This window comes from Barbatula barbatula (genome assembly GCF_947034865.1).
Source record: "Barbatula barbatula genome assembly, chromosome: 23".
NCBI classification, from domain to species: domain Eukaryota; kingdom Metazoa; phylum Chordata; class Actinopteri; order Cypriniformes; family Nemacheilidae; genus Barbatula; species Barbatula barbatula.
In genome coordinates, this window is record NC_136786.1 from 18861948 (window position 1) to 18885956 (window position 24009).

The 24009-nt window shown below is 39.2% G+C and overlaps 1 protein-coding gene across 4 annotated transcripts in view; it reads right to left on the reverse strand.

The window, feature by feature from the left end:
* The window catches only part of agap3 (ArfGAP with GTPase domain, ankyrin repeat and PH domain 3), a gene marked incomplete at its 3' end in the record, with an annotated part of 116985 nt that overhangs the window by 58497 nt on the left and 34479 nt on the right, over nt 1–24009 (reverse strand). For 2 of the 4 annotated variants that reach the window (XM_079447582.1, XM_079447583.1), the window contains exons 2-3: nt 5619–5677; nt 2693–2780 (exon numbers count right to left, since the gene is read on the reverse strand). In XM_079447582.1, coding sequence (XP_079303708.1) covers nt 2693–2780; nt 5619–5677 — 147 coding nt within the window. Of the gene's footprint in view, nt 1–2692; nt 2781–5618; nt 5678–11666; nt 12865–24009 lie in introns of those variants that run through there. The other 2 variants (XM_079447581.1, XM_079447580.1) reach the window with 2 other exon arrangements.

The following is a 24009-nucleotide window of genomic DNA, read 5'->3' on the forward strand; positions in this document are numbered from 1 at the left end:
CACCTTAATGGTAATATTAGCTTACTCAGAAACAGGCAAATCATTTGATTACTGATGTTCATGTAAACGTGGTCATTGTCTCAAACTGAACTCAGATTCAATGTAAAAACAAACCTGTAAGGTGGAGAAACACAAATATACCCTAAAATATTTAGTGTATAATAGGATATTTATTAAATAGTTTTCCACGTTTTTCTTGTAAATTTGTTTCAGCAAGTTTACCATTTTTGAATGCATTTAAAACATAAACTGTAAAAACATTAATCTTGTTAAAGAAAATGAAAATTTCTGGCGCTGTAAAATATTTTTTTTCCTGTAAAATTATATTTTTGTCAAATCTGCAATCAAAAGTCAATATTATCGAAGATCTCAATATGAACTCAAACATTTCTAATCAAATATACACAAATCCAGATTATTTGACCACTACAATCTACATTAATTTCTCACCTCCATATTCTTCATGTGTGAACACAATTCTCTCATTTGTTTAAATTTTTATGCCTCCTAAGCAATGTTAGGAGAAACATCTGAGATTTAAATGAAACTCAACCGAACACTCCTGATGAACCACGTTTCACGTCAATAGCGCAAATACCAACAAAGATGCCCAATTTGGTTTTTATCCAAATCACTCGCTTTAAATATGAGCAATACTAAAAGCAAAGCTCGCCTTTACCTCAAGTTACAGGTGAAAACACACCAAAAACATCACTTCAACACCTGCGTGTTGTGTTTCATTGAAAAAATTTGCTTTCCCAGCACATTCGCTGAGGATTTTAAGGGCGAGTTATTATTGCATCCTGCCAGGTAGACGTGTCACGAGATGTCATAACAGGACCGCAGCAAATCCCAAGAAACCCTTTCCAAAAGTGATGGATTCAGGATTTTTCTGCTGCTGAGGCTGTGCCGCTGAAAGGAAAATTACAATCAGAAACCCTGTCTCGCTGTCGACTCACACATCACGCTGGCTCTTTAGAAATTCAGGGTTTGTCTTCAAGGAGACGTCCTTACGATTCTTTGTCTAATATAGATTTCATAGGTGCAGCTGGCAACACGAGGCCGTACACATTTAATCTCTCTCCCGTCACTCAATAGTAAACGGCCGGGAGTGATGACACGGTCCGGTGGCGGGAGGCCAGGCTGCCTGACGCTCTTGTTGCCATGGCAACGCCTTAGCAATCGGGGAGGCGGAGCGTCGGCGTGGAAATGCAGAGCGTTGGCAGCGCAGGCAGATGACAGATAACAATTTTGGATGGAGAAATGAGGGTAATTTTCAAGCGTTGCTTAATAAAGTCTTAATGCGTTGCGCGGTACGAAGCACAACTGCATAAATCGCACGTTTAATTCAATTTATGTGCAATTTTCTGTCTCCAAATATGCACCACGGTATGCAAAATGGTGCCAAACAGTGTAGTTTACACATGATCACAATGATTTTAATATCCTATAAATGTGAAAGATAAATCAATACAGTAAGCAATAACAAAAGATGCCGAGGTAAGTGGAATCTCACGTTTAAGACACTTTGTGTAACACAAGAGGAAAAATATGTTCTTTTTAAAAACCATCAATTTCTGCCTTGTTACTCTTTGCTATTCAGGTAAAGATTGTTAACATCAATTTAACAAAGCAGCGGTTCATTGATTTTCCTTTAGATATAGTACATAAGCGTACTACTAAGTTACGTTCCCATAGAAGAAAACAAGATTTGACTCCAAAAGTGTGTGAAGGCCTCATTTAAAACATGTCACAGCAGGTTCAAGAGCCTCGTTTTACTCAACAGGAACACAATGTGCATACAGGCATTCAACAAAACCTGCTGGGCCAGAACCCTCGACTCTCTGTCAACTTATAAAAGCACTTTATTAAAGGGGTCACACGGCTAAAACGAATATTATAGGTTGTTTTAGATGTAATGCAATGTGTATACATGATTTAAGGTTCTGTATTTTCCTCATACTGCGCATGTTTGTATCTCCTCTTTGCCCTGCCTCCAAATTGAAGAATATGTAGTGAAGGCTAGCTTAAAGTCCCAGTAAAACGTCTTGGAACACGCCACATTATTTGATGTGTTGACGCATTTCAACTATAGAAAATGCAGCAGATTTTTCTGGCTCGCCATCTACCAGGACGTTTCACTGTTGCAAAGTATTTCAGTTTTTCTAAGCTTGTGGTCTTCCAGCTAGCTTTGAATGGCCATTTGGCTGATTATTTGAACGCGAATCTGGCAACCCTGGGATCTTCCCCGCTAAACTTATGTGAACGTTAGCGCTACTGCACAGCCGAAAGCGCTCTAAAAAGACTAATACTACAATGATAGACCAAAAAGGCTAAAGTGTGATGGAATCATCTGTGGTGTCAACTATGTGCGATGCATTGCTTAGAACGAGCGCTACGATCAGTCAAAGATCATAGAAGACATTGTCATGAAAATGATCGGCATAACGGCTAAACGGTAAATAAACATCACATACACCTTAAAAAATATTTACTTTTCATTTAGCTTGTATCTAAATTTTAGACTTCCGTGTCGACCTGAATCCACAACATTGCCAAAATGATTTGTTTACACAGAAATAAATTATTTTTTAAAAGCGCACAGATGACCATACAAGATGACACAAATTCCAGGACAGCAGGAGGTCTCGTGGGTGACTGAACCTGATAAACACCCCGCCGCTTCACTCACCCTCAGGCGACTCCTCCTGGACATATGTTCCTGTCAGATACCGGTGAACTAATGCCGACTTCCCGCTGGACAGGTTTCCCACGATGCCCTGCGTGCAGAAACAGACACGAGTCAGCAGAAATTAACATGCTTGTGTACAAAGCAATACATCTTTACCATACTTGAGCAGAATAAAGAGATAAATGATGTCTAAAAACACATTTGGAACAATTAGCCAAAAACAAAGCAAAAATCATGTCTGCTGAGAGAGACGTTCTCAGGTACAACACATAGTGTGTGATTTTACAAAGATTAAAATGAGGTAATTTTGCACTTGGAGAGACTCGAGATGGTTACAAAAACTGTGAAGAGAAGAATCCGCTCCGATCTGTTGCACATATGTTCAGCTCAGATTCCACATTGTGGGACTCATTCAAATGAAATGACAGAGAATACATAAAACAATGTTTGCACTCCTGAAGGGATTGACTTAGCCCAGTTTTACAGCTCTGTTCAACTTTAGACAAGAAAGAAATGAGGAGCATTTGTTTTAGCTCTTTAATTCTTTCTATTCCCCCTCTGGAGAAAACAAATGAGCTTTTATACTGCGGACAGCTTCACTTTTGGACCCCCGGAAGCCAAAGATCAGATTCATATGTTCAAAAACCTAAAGGGGACATATATTATGAAAAACAATATTCAGCTGTCGGTGGGTCATTGATATTCATCTCAAATAGCTTAACGCATCATAAGAGTTCATTTGCATATAAAACTTCAAAAAGGCACAGCAGCAAAAAGAGTCCAAGACTGCAATTTTGGTTCAAAAACTCTCGACCAATATTATGACAACTGCTGAACAAAAGTCAAACCCTTAAATATCACAAAAGCAGACCTCTAACCACAACCAACAACTTAAAGTCCCAGTGAAAAAAACAACAATTCCTATTTCTCTTCAAATATTGCAGTGTTTATTGTAAATAGCTTACCAATGTGGGTCATTCTCTATTTAAAATTCATATAACCTCATAATCTTCAGTTAAAATCTGAAAATGCAATTCCGCCCTATAGTGACTATCCATCTTCAATGACGCATGTTAGACGGCATGGGCGGGGCATCCGTTAACTCCTCCCCTTCAACTGTCGGTCTGCTCTTCGGTCTGTTTTTATACATGCAGTCAAATCGCAGAAATGCAAGCCACGGCCACAATTCTTTTCTCATTCAAAGTTCAGTTTCACTCGGAAATGCGTCAGAATACGGAAGTAAACACGATCGCAACTTCCGGTTCACAGGGACTTAAAAATAAAGCCCATAACCCAGCACCAAGTCTTATCTTCTCAATAATAAAAACACAAAGCGGTCCACCTCCATAAAACTTGAAAGAATTCCCTATAGGTCTGAAAGAGAAAAATCACTTCTATAAACCATTTAGCACCAACAGATGGAGAAGCTCCCATCTGCATCCAGGATTCCCTATCAGAAGAGATATTCTATCTTATCAAAGCACCCCTCAGCCTTCAGGAGTTTCCTCGCACCTGACGCAACGCCGTTCCGCCTGTCAGTACTTGACACGGCGTCTGTTTGTGCACGGCGAGATGAGAAATCCTACCGGCTGTGGAAGGACAGCTTTCCCAACATAATGCTGAAAAATTGGAGGCACTAAGAGAACAAAAACATTCACACATTTGGACGTGGAATAGGGCTTGCACCAATACAGAACTTTTGACTTCACTTCCAAAGAACCCAAACCCACGAAGCTCGACCAGTTTGCTTATTAAACACGTTTGCTAAATTGACGAACAGATCATCGGATGCTGTGGTAACACATTCCAGCTGAAAACCCAATAGAAACCATCACAGAGATTATAATGGTTTCCATTTGATTACCATTATAACCAAATAGCTTTTTTCTATTAAAACCATCACAAAACTCCTCTTTGGAGTGTATTTTGGGCATTATTCCAGTTGGATTTGACATCCCACCGATATAATCCATCACATACCAGAAGAACCATTAGAGTTTCCATCAAAACTAATACAAATCCTTTTAAAACCACTTTCATAGTTTCTCTTGCTTTTCTCAGCAGGGATCTGGAGGAAACCAACGGAACACCTTTAAATCCGATGGGAATAATGCCTTTAAACGGTAACGTCACGCTTATGGTTAAAATGGTATTTTGAAACCGTTAGAATGTGATGATTATTTTTCAGGGATTTATTACCAGTAAAAGATGCATCAGAGATCCATGCTGATGTTGGCCTGAATAATTCTGTCCGATACCGATTTCTGATAATAATTTATTCAGGATTCCTGTGTGTGAACAAATCGACCTTTAAGAGGACAGAATATTGCTTAACTCGTGGAAATGGAAAACAATCTATACTTTCCCACAAACATCAAACCTGCTATCACCTGAACATCTAAACAAGAATTAAGAAGCTCTCCATCCGTGATCTCCAACAGAGCAAAGTCAGATGAAGGTCACAACAACAACCTTAGAGAGATGTTGAAGTAAACAATGATTGAGTTTATCAAAGGACGATGTGCTCTGTCAACAAGGTGAAACAACGGACCTTTATAATAACGTTTGAGAAACATTCAGAATGTAAAATAATTCAGGAGCACATGGTTTCATCGTGTTGCCTCATAACAAGGCTTGAAGTTGTGTGTTTTAACTGGATCATTTTAATCATGAATTTGGATTAAGAATCCAAAAATATCTCAGAAATACATGCTTTAATTGAACTAATATGATAAGCGACTATTCTGGGAGAAACATCATGTTAAAAAATAAAAACGTCTTGCCGAAATACACGACAGAAAGTGAGACACGGTAGCTCATGTCACCGAATACATTCATGTCTAGACAGGCCTTTGTGGAATTATGGGTAAAACGTCCACACAGTGACAACAGATGAAATGAAGGTTAAAGAGTTGAAAACACTCACCACTTTGAGCTCTGGTACTGATCGACTCAATGTCCATTCTTGACTGTTGACGAAGGAGTCTGAAAAACAACAGACAGCGCTTTTAGTAAACAAGTACATTATTTATTTCACTTGATGAATTGCTCAGACACAGACACACAGCGCAATCCTTTAATCCTTTATATGGACAGAGTTATTATTAATTCATCAAGAATAAACAAACATGCTGAGCACAAAAGTCACTGAAGTGATACTAGGGCATTGTGGGTGCCCGGGTGGGTTGCCATGTGGTTGCTAAATGGTTTCTTACTGGTCATAGTCAAAAGAGCATTTTCCCAAAACTATCATTCTGATGTTCTGGTAACTATAGATATGATTTAGGTGCCTGCTTTAGATTAGATCTGTTTTCTTTAACCTGCCAGACAAAAATCAACCACTTTGGCAAGATGCGCTTTGGGTCAAAGTTGAGAACGTACAGTTCACAAACAGAACTGTACAATATGTACAAACGCCAACATTACAGCCGATTACAGTTCTATGGTTAACAAACATTTGTTGTCTCTGGGAGTGTGTGTTCAGAAAGCCTGTTTCCAATTGTACCTAATCCAGTAAACACCCATTTTATCTTGGCACTAACGTTTGAATCTGCCTTAAATGAAACCGCTTTCAATCTCATGAAAGCAAATGAACAAATGTACTCGATGTCCTGTAACTCACACCATACGCTTTGCTGTTCAGCACAGATCTGAGCAGAACTATGCTACGAGATCAAATGAACGCTAGATGTTATTTAAGAAATGTAAATATGTAACTTGCGATCTAACATATGTTTAAGTAATGAATAATGAACCCCAGGATGTGCATTAGAGGAACCCAAATCACATCTAGCAACCAGGACATCACGGGGACTTGTGGTCACCTTGCAACCGCATAGCAACCCTGCAACATCCTTACATCTTGGTTTCTGTGTTTTACAGACAAGCATCACACATTAAATTCAAAATCCAGTCGGTGGATTTGAGAGATCACTTTAAGTGAATAGTTCACCCAAATGTGAAAATTCTGTCATGATTTACTCGCCCTCGAACTCGTATAAATGTGTTTCCATATAAATATATTTGGTTCGTCAGAATTATACAGATTTGGAAAAACTCGAGGGTTGAGTAAATGATGACAGAATTTCTTTGTTCTGATGATCATAGAGAAAGATATTTGGCAGAATGCTCGCAACCAAACAGGTCTTAGCCACCATTGAATCCCATAGTAGGAAAAACAATCGACCTTTAAGAGGACAGAATATTGCAAAGGACGATGTGCTCTGTCAACAAGGTGAAACAACGGACCTTTATAATAACGTTTGAGAAACATTCAGAATTCCATTGACTCCCATAGTAGGAAAAATACAATGGTAGTCAATGGTGCAGCAGAACTGTTTGCGGTCCTTCATTCTTCAAAATGTCTTATTTTGTGTTCAAGAGAACTAAGACATGTAAAAAGCAATTTTTCATATTGTGGGAGTTAAGGGAGGCCAAGAAATGTTACATTACAAACATTATTCCAAATATATTCTTCTGTGTTCATAAGAACAAAACAATTAAACAAACTTAAACTGTTTCTTTTATAAAACAACCAAAGTATGGCGCTTCCTACGAAACAAAAGTGGAATATGAGCCGTAATGGTAAGAAAGATGTTTAGTGCATGAATTAAAGCTCATTGGTTTAGAAGATCCCTGCCACACACAAACAAACACACAATCTTTTGTGCAGAGATTACATCATCGCACTGGACACATGGGCGTCCTTGTTTTTGATGCAGTACATTGATCTATGGCACGCCATTGTTCCGACCATTTCCCACTTCGCTGCTCTTGTCAAGTCAAATTAAAATAACAACTCAAAGGTTTGGAGAGAAGACAAAATGAAATGTTCAGATGATGCGTGATAGAAAACTGCACACACTGCAGGGTACCCAAAGATTATTTATCAACTTTCTGCGAAATGGTCCTTTCTTTAATTATAACTTGAAGCTCGACATCTCCCCAACTTAAACTGCTGAATTGACTCGTGTTTAGCCGTTCAGGATTCGATCACCGCTTTCACACACAGATCTGAGAAAAAGAGATCTCGCGCACAGACAAACACATCTACACATGACAACCACACCCAGCAATCTTCAGAATATAATAATACAGGGGCATCATTTACACAAGTCACAGAAAACGCTTAAAATAATGTGACATTACATGTCAGCAACGTACAGGTGCTGAGTAAATATTGCAGTATTTTGACAAGACGCGAATGGCTAAACAAACCCCGCTGCGGTGAATAACCGTCAGTCTGATGTGGTGCTTCAGAATTTCAATCTGATGCTTTTCATTCTAAAGGCTGAACTGCGCACAAAGCCGTTTTCCAGCTGTCAGGCGGGTACTCCGCTGTTATAAAGTACAAGAAACTGACTCAGAGTTTTCAGAAGGCCATTTGAATCGCATGGGAGAACAGGGCATTTATAAATCGCCTTAAATGCAATTTCAGGGCCTGGAGACACAAACTCAGTTTCAGACGTGCAGAGAAAAGCAGAGCGGCAGGAGTACTCACGTCATCAGATATGACAGCAGAGATTGATCCTGAAGACCCGACTGTAGACAATTTGGTTATAGACTGCAGTCGGTTTGGATGTGACACACACTCATTTGTTCAGTATGAATTTTTAAACTCATTTTAAGATTTCTTTGTCCCCTGGAAATTGTTTTCAGCAAACCGAAACAATTCTTTTTAATATTATAGTGATTATATTCTGTGTTACGGTCTAACTTGTATGGTATACTATAGTATCCTGGAATAATAACTATGGTAAATTGATAAACTGTGGTAAATACTGTATAGTATACTTTAATATTTACTATAGTAATAAATAAAATAAACAATACATTAAACAAATAAATAAACAAAAAATTAAAAAGCGTAATTTTGCAAGAACAAATGATGTTTTATTTGATGTTATTCATGTGCGAGCTGGAAAGAAGTGCACCTCCTTTTCAGGCGTTTTCCCAGATAAACAATACTAAAGTATACTAATCTATAGCAAATTGTACTATATTATAGTAATTGAATTCAAATTTATAAAAAATCTATTATTTGATATTCTATTTATATGATAACATATTGATTATACTGTAGAAAATACTTCATATTTACCATAGTAAAACATTTATGTACTAAAAATAATAGTGCTATTAGACCGTAATCTTTTTTCGTGATTTCAAAAAACATAATTTGGATGACATTTATTTATTTGTTGAAAATGACACGTATTATTCATTTGTACCTCCTTTGCAGACATGAAAAACATATTACACTAAAGCATAGCAAACGGTAGTAAATTGCAGTACTGTACTATAATATAGTAATTCAATTCAAATTCATCAAATAAAAAGGAATGATTTGATATTATAATAATTATACTACAGTATTTTGTGATATAAATTGATAAACTGTAGTCAATTATGTAGTATACTTTAATATGTTCTATAGTGCAGTTTAAAAACAGTAATAAGTTCATATGTTTGGATACTATATTTTTACATAACATCAAAATAAAAAAGTAAAAAGCATAATTTTGTTTAGTTTTGTAAATTATAGAAGAGTTACATCCCCAATAGCACAATAGATCTTGCAGACATCTGCATTTACATCTGGAAGACATCTGCATCTGCTGTTAGATATCATACATGCATAGATGTCTAAGACGTCTGTAAGATGTTGCTGATTTAGAATGGATGCTCTTTCTAAGATATTAAGTAGATGTTTTTACACAGCAGATGTTTTCCAGATCTCCAGATCTTTAGCAGACGTCTTACAGACGAGCGTGTGCTAGCTGGGATTGTTCTTGTGTGGGCTGGAAGAAAACCCGCCTCCTTTACAGGACACACCCTTACAACAATGAACCATGGCTTTTACAACAAATTAAATAAAAAAACATGCTTACTATGGTAACCTCAAGATCATCATGGTTTTGCTACAGTAAGCAGTAAGTTCAACTATGATAATTGACTGACGATGTTGTTATACGAATGATAATCAATCCACAATCAAATCAAATGTTAGTAAGCTTTTACTGTAATAAAAGCAAGGTTAATGTTGATGAAAGCAGTGATGGATTTTCTAGCCCGACACCTTCTGAAGTGACCACACACCAACAGCAGTTTAAACCCATCCGTCATGACCCCGAGGCCGCGTCACGTGACTCCCGAACTGAGAAGCAGGTGAGGGAAGGTAAAGCCTTCTGGGCATTAACACAAAGAACTCAGAGCTACAGAAAACAGTCATGATCCAAGAGGTAAAACTACCAGGACATGCAGGGACATGACACGCAATCCAATCTTCTTTTGCACACACCTAAGATTTGTCCCAAAAGCCCTCAAGTTCGACAAACACGCCTAAATTCCAGTTGTCAGCAAAGAAAAACCCATTCGGGAAGATCCATGGCAACCGAAGAAAATAAACTTGAGAGTAGACACAGAGGGTGTAAACGGCGCTTAATAATTTATCTTCATTTGAAAAGTGACTAACACCACGGCACAAGTACAAGTCATTTGTGAGAAATATGTTCAGGAAGGTAATGTGAGAAGCGTTTTAAAGTTCTTACAACCAGATCAGTTTGCATGTTTAGTATCTAATTTCTTCTTGGATCATCATAAAGTGGCAAAGTATGTTCAAGCAATCTCTGTCAATGCCAGAGGACATAAAAAAACAATGCAATATACAAACAACACACGTTGACCCAACACGGTTAAATAAACATCTTTAAAACAAGATATACTCCCTTTGGAAGCAAAAGCAAAGTCTTGATTTTACAGAAAAATATTCATTATTTTGTTTAGTTTTCTTAGCTTTTTTTGTTTGCTAGATTTCTCGTAAGGCAAGATTATAGTATACCAAACCCGTATGAGCATCTTCTGCAGAAAACAAAAGAAGAATGTCACCAAACAAAACAGAACAGACAATTCTCAAAATACCTTCTTTTGTTCAGTCAGTTTTGAACATCACAAGAGTGAATAAAACAAAATAATTTGTTTATTTGATGAACTACCTCTTTAAGCAAAGATATGCCATTTTAATATAAATGATATTATAAAAAAGTATAATATTGCTTTTTGTATTAGCATGTTTTGAGGCGTTTACCGCTGTCTACTCCCGGCTGGCATTTCAGTCGCCTTGTGTTTGTAGACACTTAATTCAAATGATATATTACCACCTGCCATTTAATGGAAGCACTACGTCTCAACTGCGACGGCTTGAGAAAACGTAAATATTTCAGGTTGCATTTGCAGAACATGTTTCACTGATTTACAACAACAACAGAGGACTATAACTGCCACAAGACAACAGTATATCACATTTTATGTTACAAATTAAAACTATTCAATATCCGAGATGACATGCGGTTTAAATTCTAAGCATGCATGCAACTGTTGCATATGTGGTAACTTAAACCATCTGCGCTGTTTGTTTACATGTGTGTTGAGATGACATATGAGCTGCAGGCCAAAGAACAACCAAACATGAAAAACTTTCAGCACAAAAATGTTTCACAACCACCTCTCACACATGTTTTCCACAAGGTAGACAATTCTAGCTATGATCAATCTCCTCAGAAGTGTTTAAAAAGTAAATCTGCATCATTCATTTTTTTTCTACGTCAGTCATCCATCCTCGACTCATTCAAGCAGTCCATTTGTTTACCCTCAACATGTTAATGATTAAGAGATTTGATGGATGCTTTTTTTGCTTCCTAATTCAATTGCGGCGCAGACCTTCGCTAGAAGAAAACTCCTCTCGGAGCCAATTAACAGCTCAAGCACACACGCACACTCCAACAGAGCCAAAGCACTCAGACTGAATAATGCATTTAACCTCTTATTATGCCTGTAGGTGCAGCCCAGGCCAGCCCTTCAATATCACTTTAATATTTAATCAATTTGTCCTGCTCTCCAGGCTACATTCGGGAGCCCTTCTGACAAAATCAGACCCAGGATGTGGGATGAAATTTATGCATTCTACACAACTTACCTTGACCTTTGTGAAAGCCAGTGCCAGGTAGGGTCTCTATAGCAACCGAATCTGGCTTTTTATTCCTCACAGGGGGATGGCTGCCAACCGTTTGGCTCTCAGAGCAAACCTCAGATCTGTTGCTGGACGACGGCTCTTTCCTCCTAAAACGATTAGCAATTAGCTGCCAAAAACCTGGTTCTGACTGAGTTTGTTTGGTGGGCTGGGTGAGTTTGGCAGGACGGAGCGGGACCTCCATGACCGATACCTTGCCCCGAGTTTGGAACTGAATGTACTGAGTGGCTCCTTGCTCTTCATCTTGCTCATGCGTTGGAGCTAACGTTCTACCAGTCAAGTAAGAGAACGGGTGAGCGGATTGTATCGATTTTTCTCCGATGCTTGAGGTGCGCCGTCGTCCGGTTCTATCGTCCTGCTCCGGTTGGTTCCGATTGCGCTTTATCCGAAGGCTAAAGCTCCGTCGCAAGGACCCAAACGTTGTCTTCGGTGCTTCAGCCTGGCTGACAACGGGTTCCTTTTGCCTCGCTGATGTCTGCACAACCATCTCGTCCTTTACTTGTGTCTGACGTCCAAACCATCTCCAACGGAAGCCTGGACGTGGCAAGCTAGAAGTGGAAGTATGGCTCGTGAGTTCTTCCCTGTGCTCTTTGAGCTCGAGAACAGTCATGCTAACAGGTCGTGGTTTGCCCCTGCTTTTCAAGCTCCGACGGATTGGAGGTTCTTCTTGAGTATGAGGAAGGAGGTTAAAAGAAGGAGGCATGTCGGGTTTGAGGCCGTCTATCGCACGCAGTTCGGCACGTCTTGTTCTACACCGCTGGAAGACATCGGGACAACCTTGACTGTTGGAGAAAGACGCAGACGGTGAAAGACTGCAAGAGTTGGCAGCCGCTAACATGCAAACACTTGGGGGTCTACTAAACCTTTCTTGGTGGTTGTTCGTCGTGCCTAGCTGCGTACGACAGTCATCCGGGAAGACAAACATGCTCAGCGCCCTTCGACCGCCCAGTAGCCAAAGCCCATCTGCAGGCCTTCGCAAGACAACCTCATGAGGTTGCGTCGCATTCTCTTGTGTTGCTTTGATATCATCACAGCTTATTTCCTCAACAGGAATGTGGCAGACATCAAATTCTTGGATCCACGTTTCTTCCCCAGTCAACTGTAAGTCCTTTGCAGACGACTGTTCCACACAGCTGTCCTGGAGAAAAGAAGGCAACCGGTCCGTCCCCATTCTTAGTACTTCCCCATTCTTCCACCCCCCGCTCCCTCGCACGCCTGTGCTGTTCAGGTAAGGCTGCCTGTAGAGCGTTCCAGCTGCACTCCTCCTTTGCCCCGGGCTCTCTTTACGGTCCTCCCTCGGATCCGCCTCTTGCTTTGCATGGCCTTCGTTTTCTCTCACGTTCTTTGCAACTGCCAACTCAGCTTCTCCTCTCATCCCTGGAGGTCGCACCTTCTCCTGGAGTCCCATTCAGCGTTAGTTTACCTAAAGAAATCACATCGGCAGCATGGTTTCTCAACAACTCTCAGGCTCAGTTATTCACCTCTGGGCCACATTCCAAAAGCAAGCGTAATCCATCACCTCTGACTTGAAAAAGCCAGAGACGGAGTTAGAAAAAAAGGAGGGGGGACTTCAAACAAGCCCCGGCATGACCTCACTGCAACTTTTCACCTTAAAGAAGATTATAAGGGGAAAATCAGAGCACTCTCTGAAACACAAACCTGAGCTCATTGGAGCGATAAATGTAGATAGAGATTATTACGTCTTTTCTTGCAGTCAAAAATAGATGCGTGCACTCCCGCAGTCAGTAGTGCAGGAAAATGCTCCAGTTTTTTGGCATGACCAAAAGGCTCTGTTTGAACTTCAAGCTGCTACCACATGGCCCAAGGATAACTGTAAAACAAGGAGCGGAATCCTTTGTTTCCTTACAGAGACACACTGCCAAGGAACCTGAAGAGAAATCCCTGTGGGAATTACAGCTGGGACCGAAGATGAAAAAGAGGGCGTTGATGCATGGGGTATTTTCAGCGAGGTTACCAGCAATTGCACCATCCAAAAAAGAATTCAAGAAAATGGGTATTTTGTAGGACCTCCCTCTGCCAGGGCCTCCAGCTCTTGTTTTTTTTCCCTCCCTTATACCCTCCCTTGCAAATTTTCTCATCCAATTTAACAGCCCAGAAATTGGCAAACAAAACGGGGAGCTCACTGCACCGAGGGGGGGATGAGTTGCCAAACAATTCCCCGGTTGTCTTCTGGGTTTTTGTCTACGCTACAAAAAATGTCATTTAAAAAGTTTTCAGATGACAACACCACATGTTTAGAAGGTGTGGATGATTGTTAGATTGTAAACGTTACAGAGAAAAGAAAAACGTGCCAATGACACTAAATTGATATGCATAAGCATAAAAGCTGTGTCCATTCTGGAAATGTAAAAATAATTTAACCTATAAGCAATGATTTGGCTTTGCTGTTAAGACACCTTTCTAGGATTGAGTATGAAATGTATACCGTTATTAAGGAAGAAGATCTTGACTGATTTTAGTCCAAATGTCATGTGCTGGAAAATTTAGTTTTGGGTCGTACCATGTAAAAAGTCAATGAAATAGGAACCACAATGAGGCAGATTTTAGACTTGTAAATGGCTCCCACAAGTGGTTCCAGTGCAAACTACCCAATAGGCCAAGCATAACTACTATTATAACCGTACAGTTTCAACAAATAAACTCTTATTGAAATGCTGGTACTACACACAGAAAGGAAAGCATGTTGGTTTGTATGACCTCTAGAAAAATACACAACAAATATGGCAAAAACCATATAAAACTTACATAGACATAACATATTCTTTTAACTAAAAAACTACACTTAAGTACAGATATCTCATCGACAAGTATTTTTCTGTTTTAATCACAAAGCCCCAATATAACCACAAATGAAGATTTCTGAATATTAAAACAACATTAAACACTTCAAACAGATGACTGTAATGTATTTGTCTGTGAAACGTGAATCAGTACATGTTTCTCAGTTAACACCTGTACTCATAAAACATCTTTGAAGTCAGATATATTACCAGCATCTACCGCAAAGGGGTTGGTCAACCCCGTAACCTCCTCAGAGATCAAACAGTCCTCCTCGGCACACTGCCTAGTCCGTCGTCGCCCTCCAAAACACATCATCGTGAACTGTGAACATTTTCTTTAAACCAGGCCGTAACTATGCCACAAATCCAGTCTAACTCATCCCTGATCTTCTACTTCTCGTTTTTGGAAGTGTTTTGACACGGATTGCCTTATGTTATGCCGAGGTCAGCTGTCAAGCTTCGTCAGATGTCAAAAATGTTTCAGAATGAGGTGACAGACAGTTTCAGGTACAGAAAATGTGTTTAAGGAGGAGGATGGGTCTACGGTGTCACTGACCGACCTAAAGCCTGATACATCTAATCTTTAACCAAATCTCTTCCCGTAACAGTGCAAACGTACACAGACATAAAAATATGAGGATTTAGAAAGAAAATCACAGTTGCCCCGATCAAAACAAGTTGTGGTATCTGTACAATGCTCTGACGCAATTGTACGCAACTGATATTTCAAGTCTTACCACATGACAATGCTGTTTATATTGTGCTTTATAATTTTCATTGATGACAACACTTCCGAATGAAACTACACTACACTAGTCTATCTAATGAAATGCATTTAATCGGCGAGGTCCCGCAGAAAGCGAACGAAGACCAAATCGACTCGACATCTCATTACGTTTTCATTAAAAAACCCAATGCCAATGGCGTTACTGTCTGCATTGCTAAATAAACGCAAACACTGACGGATGAAAGCAAAAGTACATTTCGCCCCTGCGTGGTTGTGTAGCACACACAGTGCATTAGATATCATTTAAAGCGACTTAATTACGCAGACCATTAGAAAACGCATTTGCGAATTATTTTTCCACCCTTCGGCAGCACCTTTATCATGACGGACCCTTTGGAAATTGGTCTGCCAGTCTAATTAAAACACTGAAAGTCATTACGCTCAGATTATCAGGGCTTTCTTGCTTTATTTTAAATACGTTTGCACGACTGTGTAGCGTGCCAATGCCCCTCGCTCTCATGCTGATATTGTCAGGGTTGCCAGATCTGCGGAACAAAACAAGCCCAATAGCCAATCAAAATGAGCCCGATTATAAATACCGAAACACAAAAGTGCAGATCCCTTACTTTCAAATAGATATTACTTTTTGTTATCATTTACTAGCATCAATTCTCAAGAGACTCGCCAATCTGTTACCATGGAAACGGTCAGACCATCACAATGCATTCAGATTTGATATTCAAAAACACTGAACTGAAGTACATACTGAGGTATACTTAACTATCTAGTATACAATGGAATTTATACATGTTCCTACTAAAATAGTTGACTCTTATTAGTTAACTATAGTATTTTTAATGTGGATGTGTATTTCGAGTAGCTGTTTGATGTACTTCATCACCTGCAACACAAACTGTGGACATGAACTCAAATGTCAAACCTTGACTGTGTAGTGCACATGAAGGCAAACATTCCCGGCCTGCCGAATGCTAACATTTCTAAAAGAAAGTTGAAGACATATAAACATTCATTGAGTTCAAAACAACATTCCCAAAACCTAAAACTGTGAGTACTGGCCTATATCAGTATTCCAGTTAAAGTGACAGTACCCTTTAAAAATTCATCCAGTGATTACACTGTGTATGTAAGGGGTAATACATTGAAACATCTGGTAGGAAAAACTTACATATCAGAACTTCCAAACCCTTCGCCAAATCATTCTGCAACTTTACTTCACTGTTTTGGCCTTTCAACATCTCTAATTAAGACAGCAGTTACTATAGGCCTAACAAAGCTATAGGACTACTTGACTTAAAGAGATAGTTCACTATAAAATGAAAATTATCTCTTCATTTTTAATCATTTTAAACCTGTATGACTTTCTTCTGCAAAACACAAAAGAAGATATTCTGAAGAATGTTGGTAAACTAAAACTCTTGGTCCCCATTCACTTCTATTGTATGGACACAAAGCAATGCAAGTCAAGTGGGACCAACGGTTTTCTGTTACCAACCTTCTTCAAAATATCTACTTTTGTGTTCTGCAGAAGAAAGAAAGTCCTACAGTTTAGAAATGACACAAGGGCGTGTAATGATGGCATCGGTTTCATTTTCGGTTGAACTTTTCCTTTAACTTGTTAAATTTTGAACGATCTTAAAGTAAACCAATAGATTTACAGGTAAACCTCACTGCAACCTCAAAACAATCCTTATCCCAATATTTAACATTTGTCACAAACATAAAATAATGCTCAACAGAATGAGACACTTTGCAAGTGTCCTTTACCTTTTACAAAGTTGTGGCAGTAAACATTCACACCAGCAGGGGGCAGCCTACTATCTCTCTCAACAGAACAGCCATTAGTTCAGTTCATAAATCAAGCCCAGCATCATTAAAACCTGATTTCATCCGTATAAATATAATAATCTTGGTTTTCACGTAGCAGTCACCATATTTTACCCGATTATAAAGTAACTGATATTGGATACCACCACTGTGGCTTGACTTGCAACAACAAATCAGTCTGAGATTTTATTCATATACATTTCTCTTGCGGTACTAATTCTTAGCTAATGACTATTGTTAATGATGTTAAGGGAGGTTATATAATATTCCAAGCTTCACTGCCGTCTAGGTCACCAAAATATCCCCAAAGCTGGAGTTTCCTGTGAGAGGTGATTGTGTGGAAGAAGCACAGTAGGCGTGGAGCTGTGTGGTGCAGTACTGCCATGTTACGTAAGGTAATGCTCCCCGAGGGGCAAGAACACAGAACAAATTAAAGAATTCATACAGGACCCACTGGGACGCAGACAGAAAATGAATGCCCATTTGATGTATCGTAAGGAGGTTATGAATGCCTATAAAATATAAAAGAGATCCTTTTATATAAATGACGGCAACCAATAGAAAAATAAAGGCATTGTTATATCAGGTGAGTTTTTATCATAATAAGCACCAAAAAGAACAGCAAAAAAAATGGACTGCGTTGTCCAAATCTGTAATTCCCGCCTCCAAAGCATGCCATTGGATGAGACAAAATTTGTCATGTCAGATCACTCAATCAAACACCATTTACTGACACGCTTCCCCTTTAAAAGCATCTTCCTGGTCACTTCCTGGTCTTTATGACATCACTCCAGAAGGTGACCGTCAGCGGATGCATCGCTCTTATCATGTGTGCCGGGTTCCGACACCAGATTTAGCCGTGATACTGTCAGCCTGCTATTTGGGCCGTGCTGATGACTACGTGTCGAGCGTGTGACTAAAGCGCTGGAAACGACTTTAATGGAACAAAACGACTCAGCGGAGGAGGAGTGAACTCACGCACACACATAAGCATGAAACCGACAGTCACCATCTTCCTCCTCAGTCATTGATGCTAGAATGAGAAGCTACGTTTAACCCCATTTCTGTGTTCTCTACATTACGGTTAAGCTGAAGTGATAGATTTTTTTAAGTGGTACAGTTTCTACTAAAGTACGCCAATTTAAAATCAAAACTGAACATGCAGAGACTGAATGATTTGTAGAAATCGCTATAGTGAATGATCAACTGTAGGTTTCAGGAAATGCCAGAAGCCATACATTTTAATACAGTTGAGGATAGTAAGTATACTACAGCATGCCTTGTGGTCCATGTAGTCACCGCTACAGATGCACCAATTGCATTTTTCTTTCCCGATTCCAATTTCTGAGTTTTTTGTAAGTGTGACCTGGCGATTTGCTGCATTTTTTTCGTTTTCAGCCAATAGGATAGCTTTTACTCTGGTGGGAGATTTCATCACTACCATTTGCTGGAAGAACAAGCCTCTGGTTCACGTCCATTCGAGAAATGACGGAAGCTAGACATCAATGTTAATAGCGCTGTCAATATGGGTATTTCTCTTAAACAAACGGATCGATTCGCTACAGAAGATCGATGCACTTTTTGGAGCTTCAAAAAATCAACACCCGTTCACTCCCATTCTACCGCTCAGGAGGAAAATGATACGTGGTATTAAAACTCTGACTGGATTATTCTTCCAGAAGACAACCATATATAGTTAGGATACCTTGAGGTTGAGTAAAACATGGGGACATCTTTATTTGGTAAATATCCCTTTAAGCCGTTAAAGCACCTCCCTGTCTCCGTCACCATGACAACATGCATTAAAATTGCCGTCCGTCTCCATGAGACCAATAATCGTGTCAGAATTATAATGACTTCTATTCAGCCACTGAATCAATGAAACTGTTCTTCATTGGTAACAATGGCAAAAATCTAGTTGGACAACAACTGATGACATCATCCGGTCAAGCCATAGACAAGCTGGACTAAAGATAAGGAATATCTCAACCCTCCACCACTGAAAAACCCAAAAATTAAAACAACAACAAACTCACAAACTCACCTCAAATGTAAAGCACCAATAAAAGGAGACACGTATTGCAGATGGACATTCACTCTGATTGACAGCTGCACGGGCCAATCACACACTCCAAATAAAACCTACACAAAGACCAAGCATAATCCATAATTATCAGAGTATAAATCCCCTCCAAACAGGATTAAACATGTGTGAATCTATTTACAAACACACACACACACACATACGGTATTCAAGGTGCAGCTTTGTAAAGAACAAGGCAACCAGTGATGTCGCAGTTTCAGATGGCCTGTAGTAGTGAGACGCCTCTTGCATTAGTGGTCTTGAGAGCGCGTGGGTGTCGAGCTTTTTAAAATGCAGCTGTTCCGCCAACTTGCGCACGTCACAATTTCTCTACTGCGGAGAAAATCATAGGTTTGAGGAGATCTGGGGAGGCGGGGTACAGAGACTGAGAGAGATATTACAGACGTATCTATCTGCATTTTTCTCTCTGTCAGTCTGCAAGACAAGCCTGTGGATTCAACCTCACGTCACGTTTAGGATAAACGCAAAGGAAGAGACACCACCTTATGAGCGTTAAATAGCATTTCTCAGCAAGCCTAACATGTTGGATGAACTCACTTTTAATGATGGACCAACAAGATCAAACGCATTACTACTGAATAATAATTCACCTAAAAAATAAACATCGTGTCATCTACTCACGTTCATGTTTTTCTACAGAACACGCACGTGGAATTTTGTACGTTTGGTTGTATTACAGAAGCCATGTGTTATTTCAATAAATGAAAATCTGCAATTATTTATAGGGAGAGATCACCCCTAAATAAAAAAATCTCATTTATTGATTCACCTCTACATTTTGGTGAAACACAAAAGCAGATATTTCGAGAAATGTCTCAAGTGGTTTTGTGTCCAAATAATGGAAGTCAATGGGGCTCAATGATGTATGCTTACCAACGTTCTTCAAAATATCTTCTTTTGTTTTCTGCAGAGGAACAGGTTTGGAATGACATTCATTTTTCTTTATGGGTGATCAGCATCTCTTTAACAATGATTAAAAACCTTTGAAGTCTTACCAAAGCTTACTTCATGGATAACATCTTCTGAAGTCAAATGAACAAACTTCTGTACAAATACGAAAAGGAGACTTTAACACAAAATATTGATTCCTTGCAGAATAATGCAGATATGGAATCTTCAACCAGCTCTCTAGTACAAAACTGAACATGACAAAGATTAACATCCACAATAAACCGGACTGAAATCTGTTCTTCTGAGGGCCTGATGAACTACTCACGATCTATTTATAATGACATGAATTTGTCTTCTTCACCAGCTGTGGTCACATTAAACTGTCCTGTATGCCAAGAGCTACTTAAAGATTCATGAAAACATTTAGTTTTTTTGGAAAAACAAAAAAGAAGCATATTAAATAGACCTGACATGAGGCTGAGTAACTTATTCTTTTAAGAAGGAGAGAGAGAGAGAGAGGGTGGATGGAAGGATGCTTCGGGAGCGCAGCCAGAGGATCATGGAGGAGATGAACAGAGCTGAAGAGCATTAGCAGAAGAGCGTGGGCTCGCCAATGGCTCCTTGATGCTCTGAATGAGCTGTAAGCTGCTGAAACAGACCAATAAAATCCTTCATAAACAAACACAGCAATAATTCACCCTCCCGCATCCAAATACGACATGCTTCAAACCGAAAGCTTGCTCTTGAAATAAGGGCACAAAAATATCCTAAATGTCGTGCTTTAAAGGCACTCAGAGGCAAATGTTAAGAAAGCACAACAGCGCGCATAATATACAACTTATCCGCTTAAGACTTTGCACGTCATTCCCAGTTTGTTCTTTCAGTCTGATCTTCAGGACTGACTGTCCACACTGTTGATTTGGAAATGATTAAACCACATCTGTTTGTTCAGACAGCAGACGACATAAAGGATGTATTACATCTGTTGCCATAGTGATGACTTAGGCCGGGTGCACGCTGTGTTTTTTAACGGTTAGTAAAAATGAGACTGCAAAACAAATGTGTCGCTGCAATTTCACATCAATTTCACCACAGATGTCGCCAGAGAGCCTAAAACTCTGTAGTATAATGTTATCCGCATAAGCCTTTATGCTAAATCGATTTCAGTCAGCTTTATGAGATTTATTATAAAGGAAAAACAAGGAAACTAATGTGATATTTATGTTCACGTACATTTAAGGTAACACTACAGAAAAGTTCCCAAAAATAGCAACGTCGGGTACCGGCAACGGCCTTTTCCGCCCACATGTTCTAACACAATGAGACTGGAGAGCTTATTACTGGTCTCAAGACAGCTTTCATACGCCACAATATAACTTAACCCAACAAGCACGGCTAATTTTACCACCAAACGGCATAAAGAGCACGTACGTTTCTGAATTTGCAAGCCACACTTAAAGTTATTTACCTTTTTATATCTAATGCTGGGGCCACACCAAAAGATAAATCTTAGAAGAGTTTTAAATGGTGAGAGACCACAAATATGAGGAGAAAAATCCTAGATGTAATTATTTTGCTCCTGTAATGTGTGGTGCGTGATGTCATGAAAACTGTGAACACAGGAAATCTTGCAAATTCTCTCGAGACTTCAGAATGAGTTGTTTATTATTGCACTGTAAGCTTTGTTTATTTGTGCAACAATCTAATAACGAAGAGTAAAATACACAACAGTAAAGGTACATTTAAGATCATACTCGTGAGTGAACTCATAAAGCCTTTACCGTGGTTCAGTGATGAAATCATGGTAACACCACAGTACCCCGATGTACTGTACTTATATATAGGATGCATAATGCATAGTGTTATTGGACATATATATTGTATAGGGGAGAACATAAGCACATAGATGTGACTGATTTAGGCACGGTTTCAAATTTGTCTTATTTAAGGAGTGGCTAATGTGGGTTCAAGGATATTATATTCATAAAACTCGAATTTGAAAGTTAACTACAGCACAGTCGCATGAATTATTCAGACTGTTTGTACCTTATTATTGCTGCTTTTCCTCGGGGAAGAGAGACATAAGGAGACGCAGAGAGGGAAAGCGCTTTGTCTCGCAGACAGGGGTTGTACCCCATGGCAAGTGTTAAAGATAAGATGCCATTTTAATAACCACATACAAATAAAAAACAAGCTTTTTCAAGAGTTTCCTCAAAAACTAAACCTAGAGCTGCTTACATTCCTAACTTTACAGGCCTCAAATCTCTTTGTTAGACGACTTTCAAACAAATCGGATGACCTTACATCAGCTTACGAAGAACCACACTGAACTATTCACATAAACTGTCTGATTACCATCTTTTATAGAATGATTATATAGTCTCTTTAAGAGACCTAACCTGGTACATAATGGTAAAAATATGGTCATTATAAAGTACCATAGAATATACCATGGTATTAAAAGTACGGCCACAAGCATGTTTATATGGTATTTTTTACAACGAATCAACCTTAGAAAGGTTTTATGTAGACTTAGGCTTAAAGGGAATGTTCACCCAAAAATGAACATTCTGTCATCCTTTACTCTTGACATTTCAAACCTGTACGACTTTCATCCGCAGAACACAAAAGGTGATATCTTAAAGAATGATGGTAACCGAACAATGGCGGTACCCATTCACGTCTATTGTATAGACACAAAACCGCTGCTGTTCGGTTACAAACATACTTGAAAAGATGTGTTTTTGAGTCATTCAGCGTTGAAATGATGTAAACGATGAGTGAACTATACCTTTAATTAGAATCAGCAGACTGTGTCATGATGTCACCGATGACTCCACACAACTGCGTTCCTGATGCATCAGGCTCCGCTGTATCTTCCACCTGCTCCAACCATCTTACACTTAGAACATCACTATTAACTCATTTTCCCTCAACCGTCATCACAGACGAAATGAACAGAAGCAACGTCAGGAACATTTCAACAAATGTCTATCCATCCACAACATGAGCCACACAATACAAGAAGCAATTCATCTAAAATGCTCTTTATTCAAATAGGAGAATGAAAAAAGAACAAACAAACAAATACACAAGCAAAAAAGCCAGAAACAAACTCCCTAACTTCATAATGTCCGTCTGTGTGAAAACCTGAGGCAGCAGAAGGAGAAGTCTGCGTCTCCTGATAATGCAGTCGGGAGCTTTTCTCTCTCTCTCTCTCTCTCTCCTCAAACTGCTGAACACAACATTACACTCCAGCTCTAATAAAGAATAATGACTCGCACCGTGCCTCCCAAACATCCGAGGTGCTTTCCATATCTCAAAGGGTCATTACTTTATTTCAAACTGGGCGAAACTAGTTTTGCTGTGTAATTGTGCGTTTGTGCGTAAGGAACATTTATGGTTTCCTTGGAAGCACTTTACAGAAGAACACCCAGGAACGTGTCCTTTCTCGAGGGTTTTTAATACAAAAGGACAAAATATTATATTGACGGACAAGTTCCCAAGTCTTGTAAACAAGAGACATCTGTTACATCATGTAAACCGGACGAAAACATTTCAAACATAAAAACGAACGATGGTTTAACTACAGTAACCATTGTGTTTTGGTTTTATTTGTAGCACAACCAAAGGTAACCACAAATTTACCATGGTATCCTTACAATAACAGTATTTGTATTTGTAGTTAAATATTGTAATATAAACTGATAAAAACATGGTTACTACACTTTTACTATACTAATACGGTGGTATTTTCCAAAGGGACGTACTTCGGATCAGATGTTAAACCGAGGTGTTGACTTTCTGTGGTCATTAAAAATCCCAGGATCTCCTTTGAAATATAGCAGCGGCATCCTGGCCACATTCATCCTTTCACCTCTCTCCATCATCATGGCCTCCTTATCATCCCTTTAAGTACTA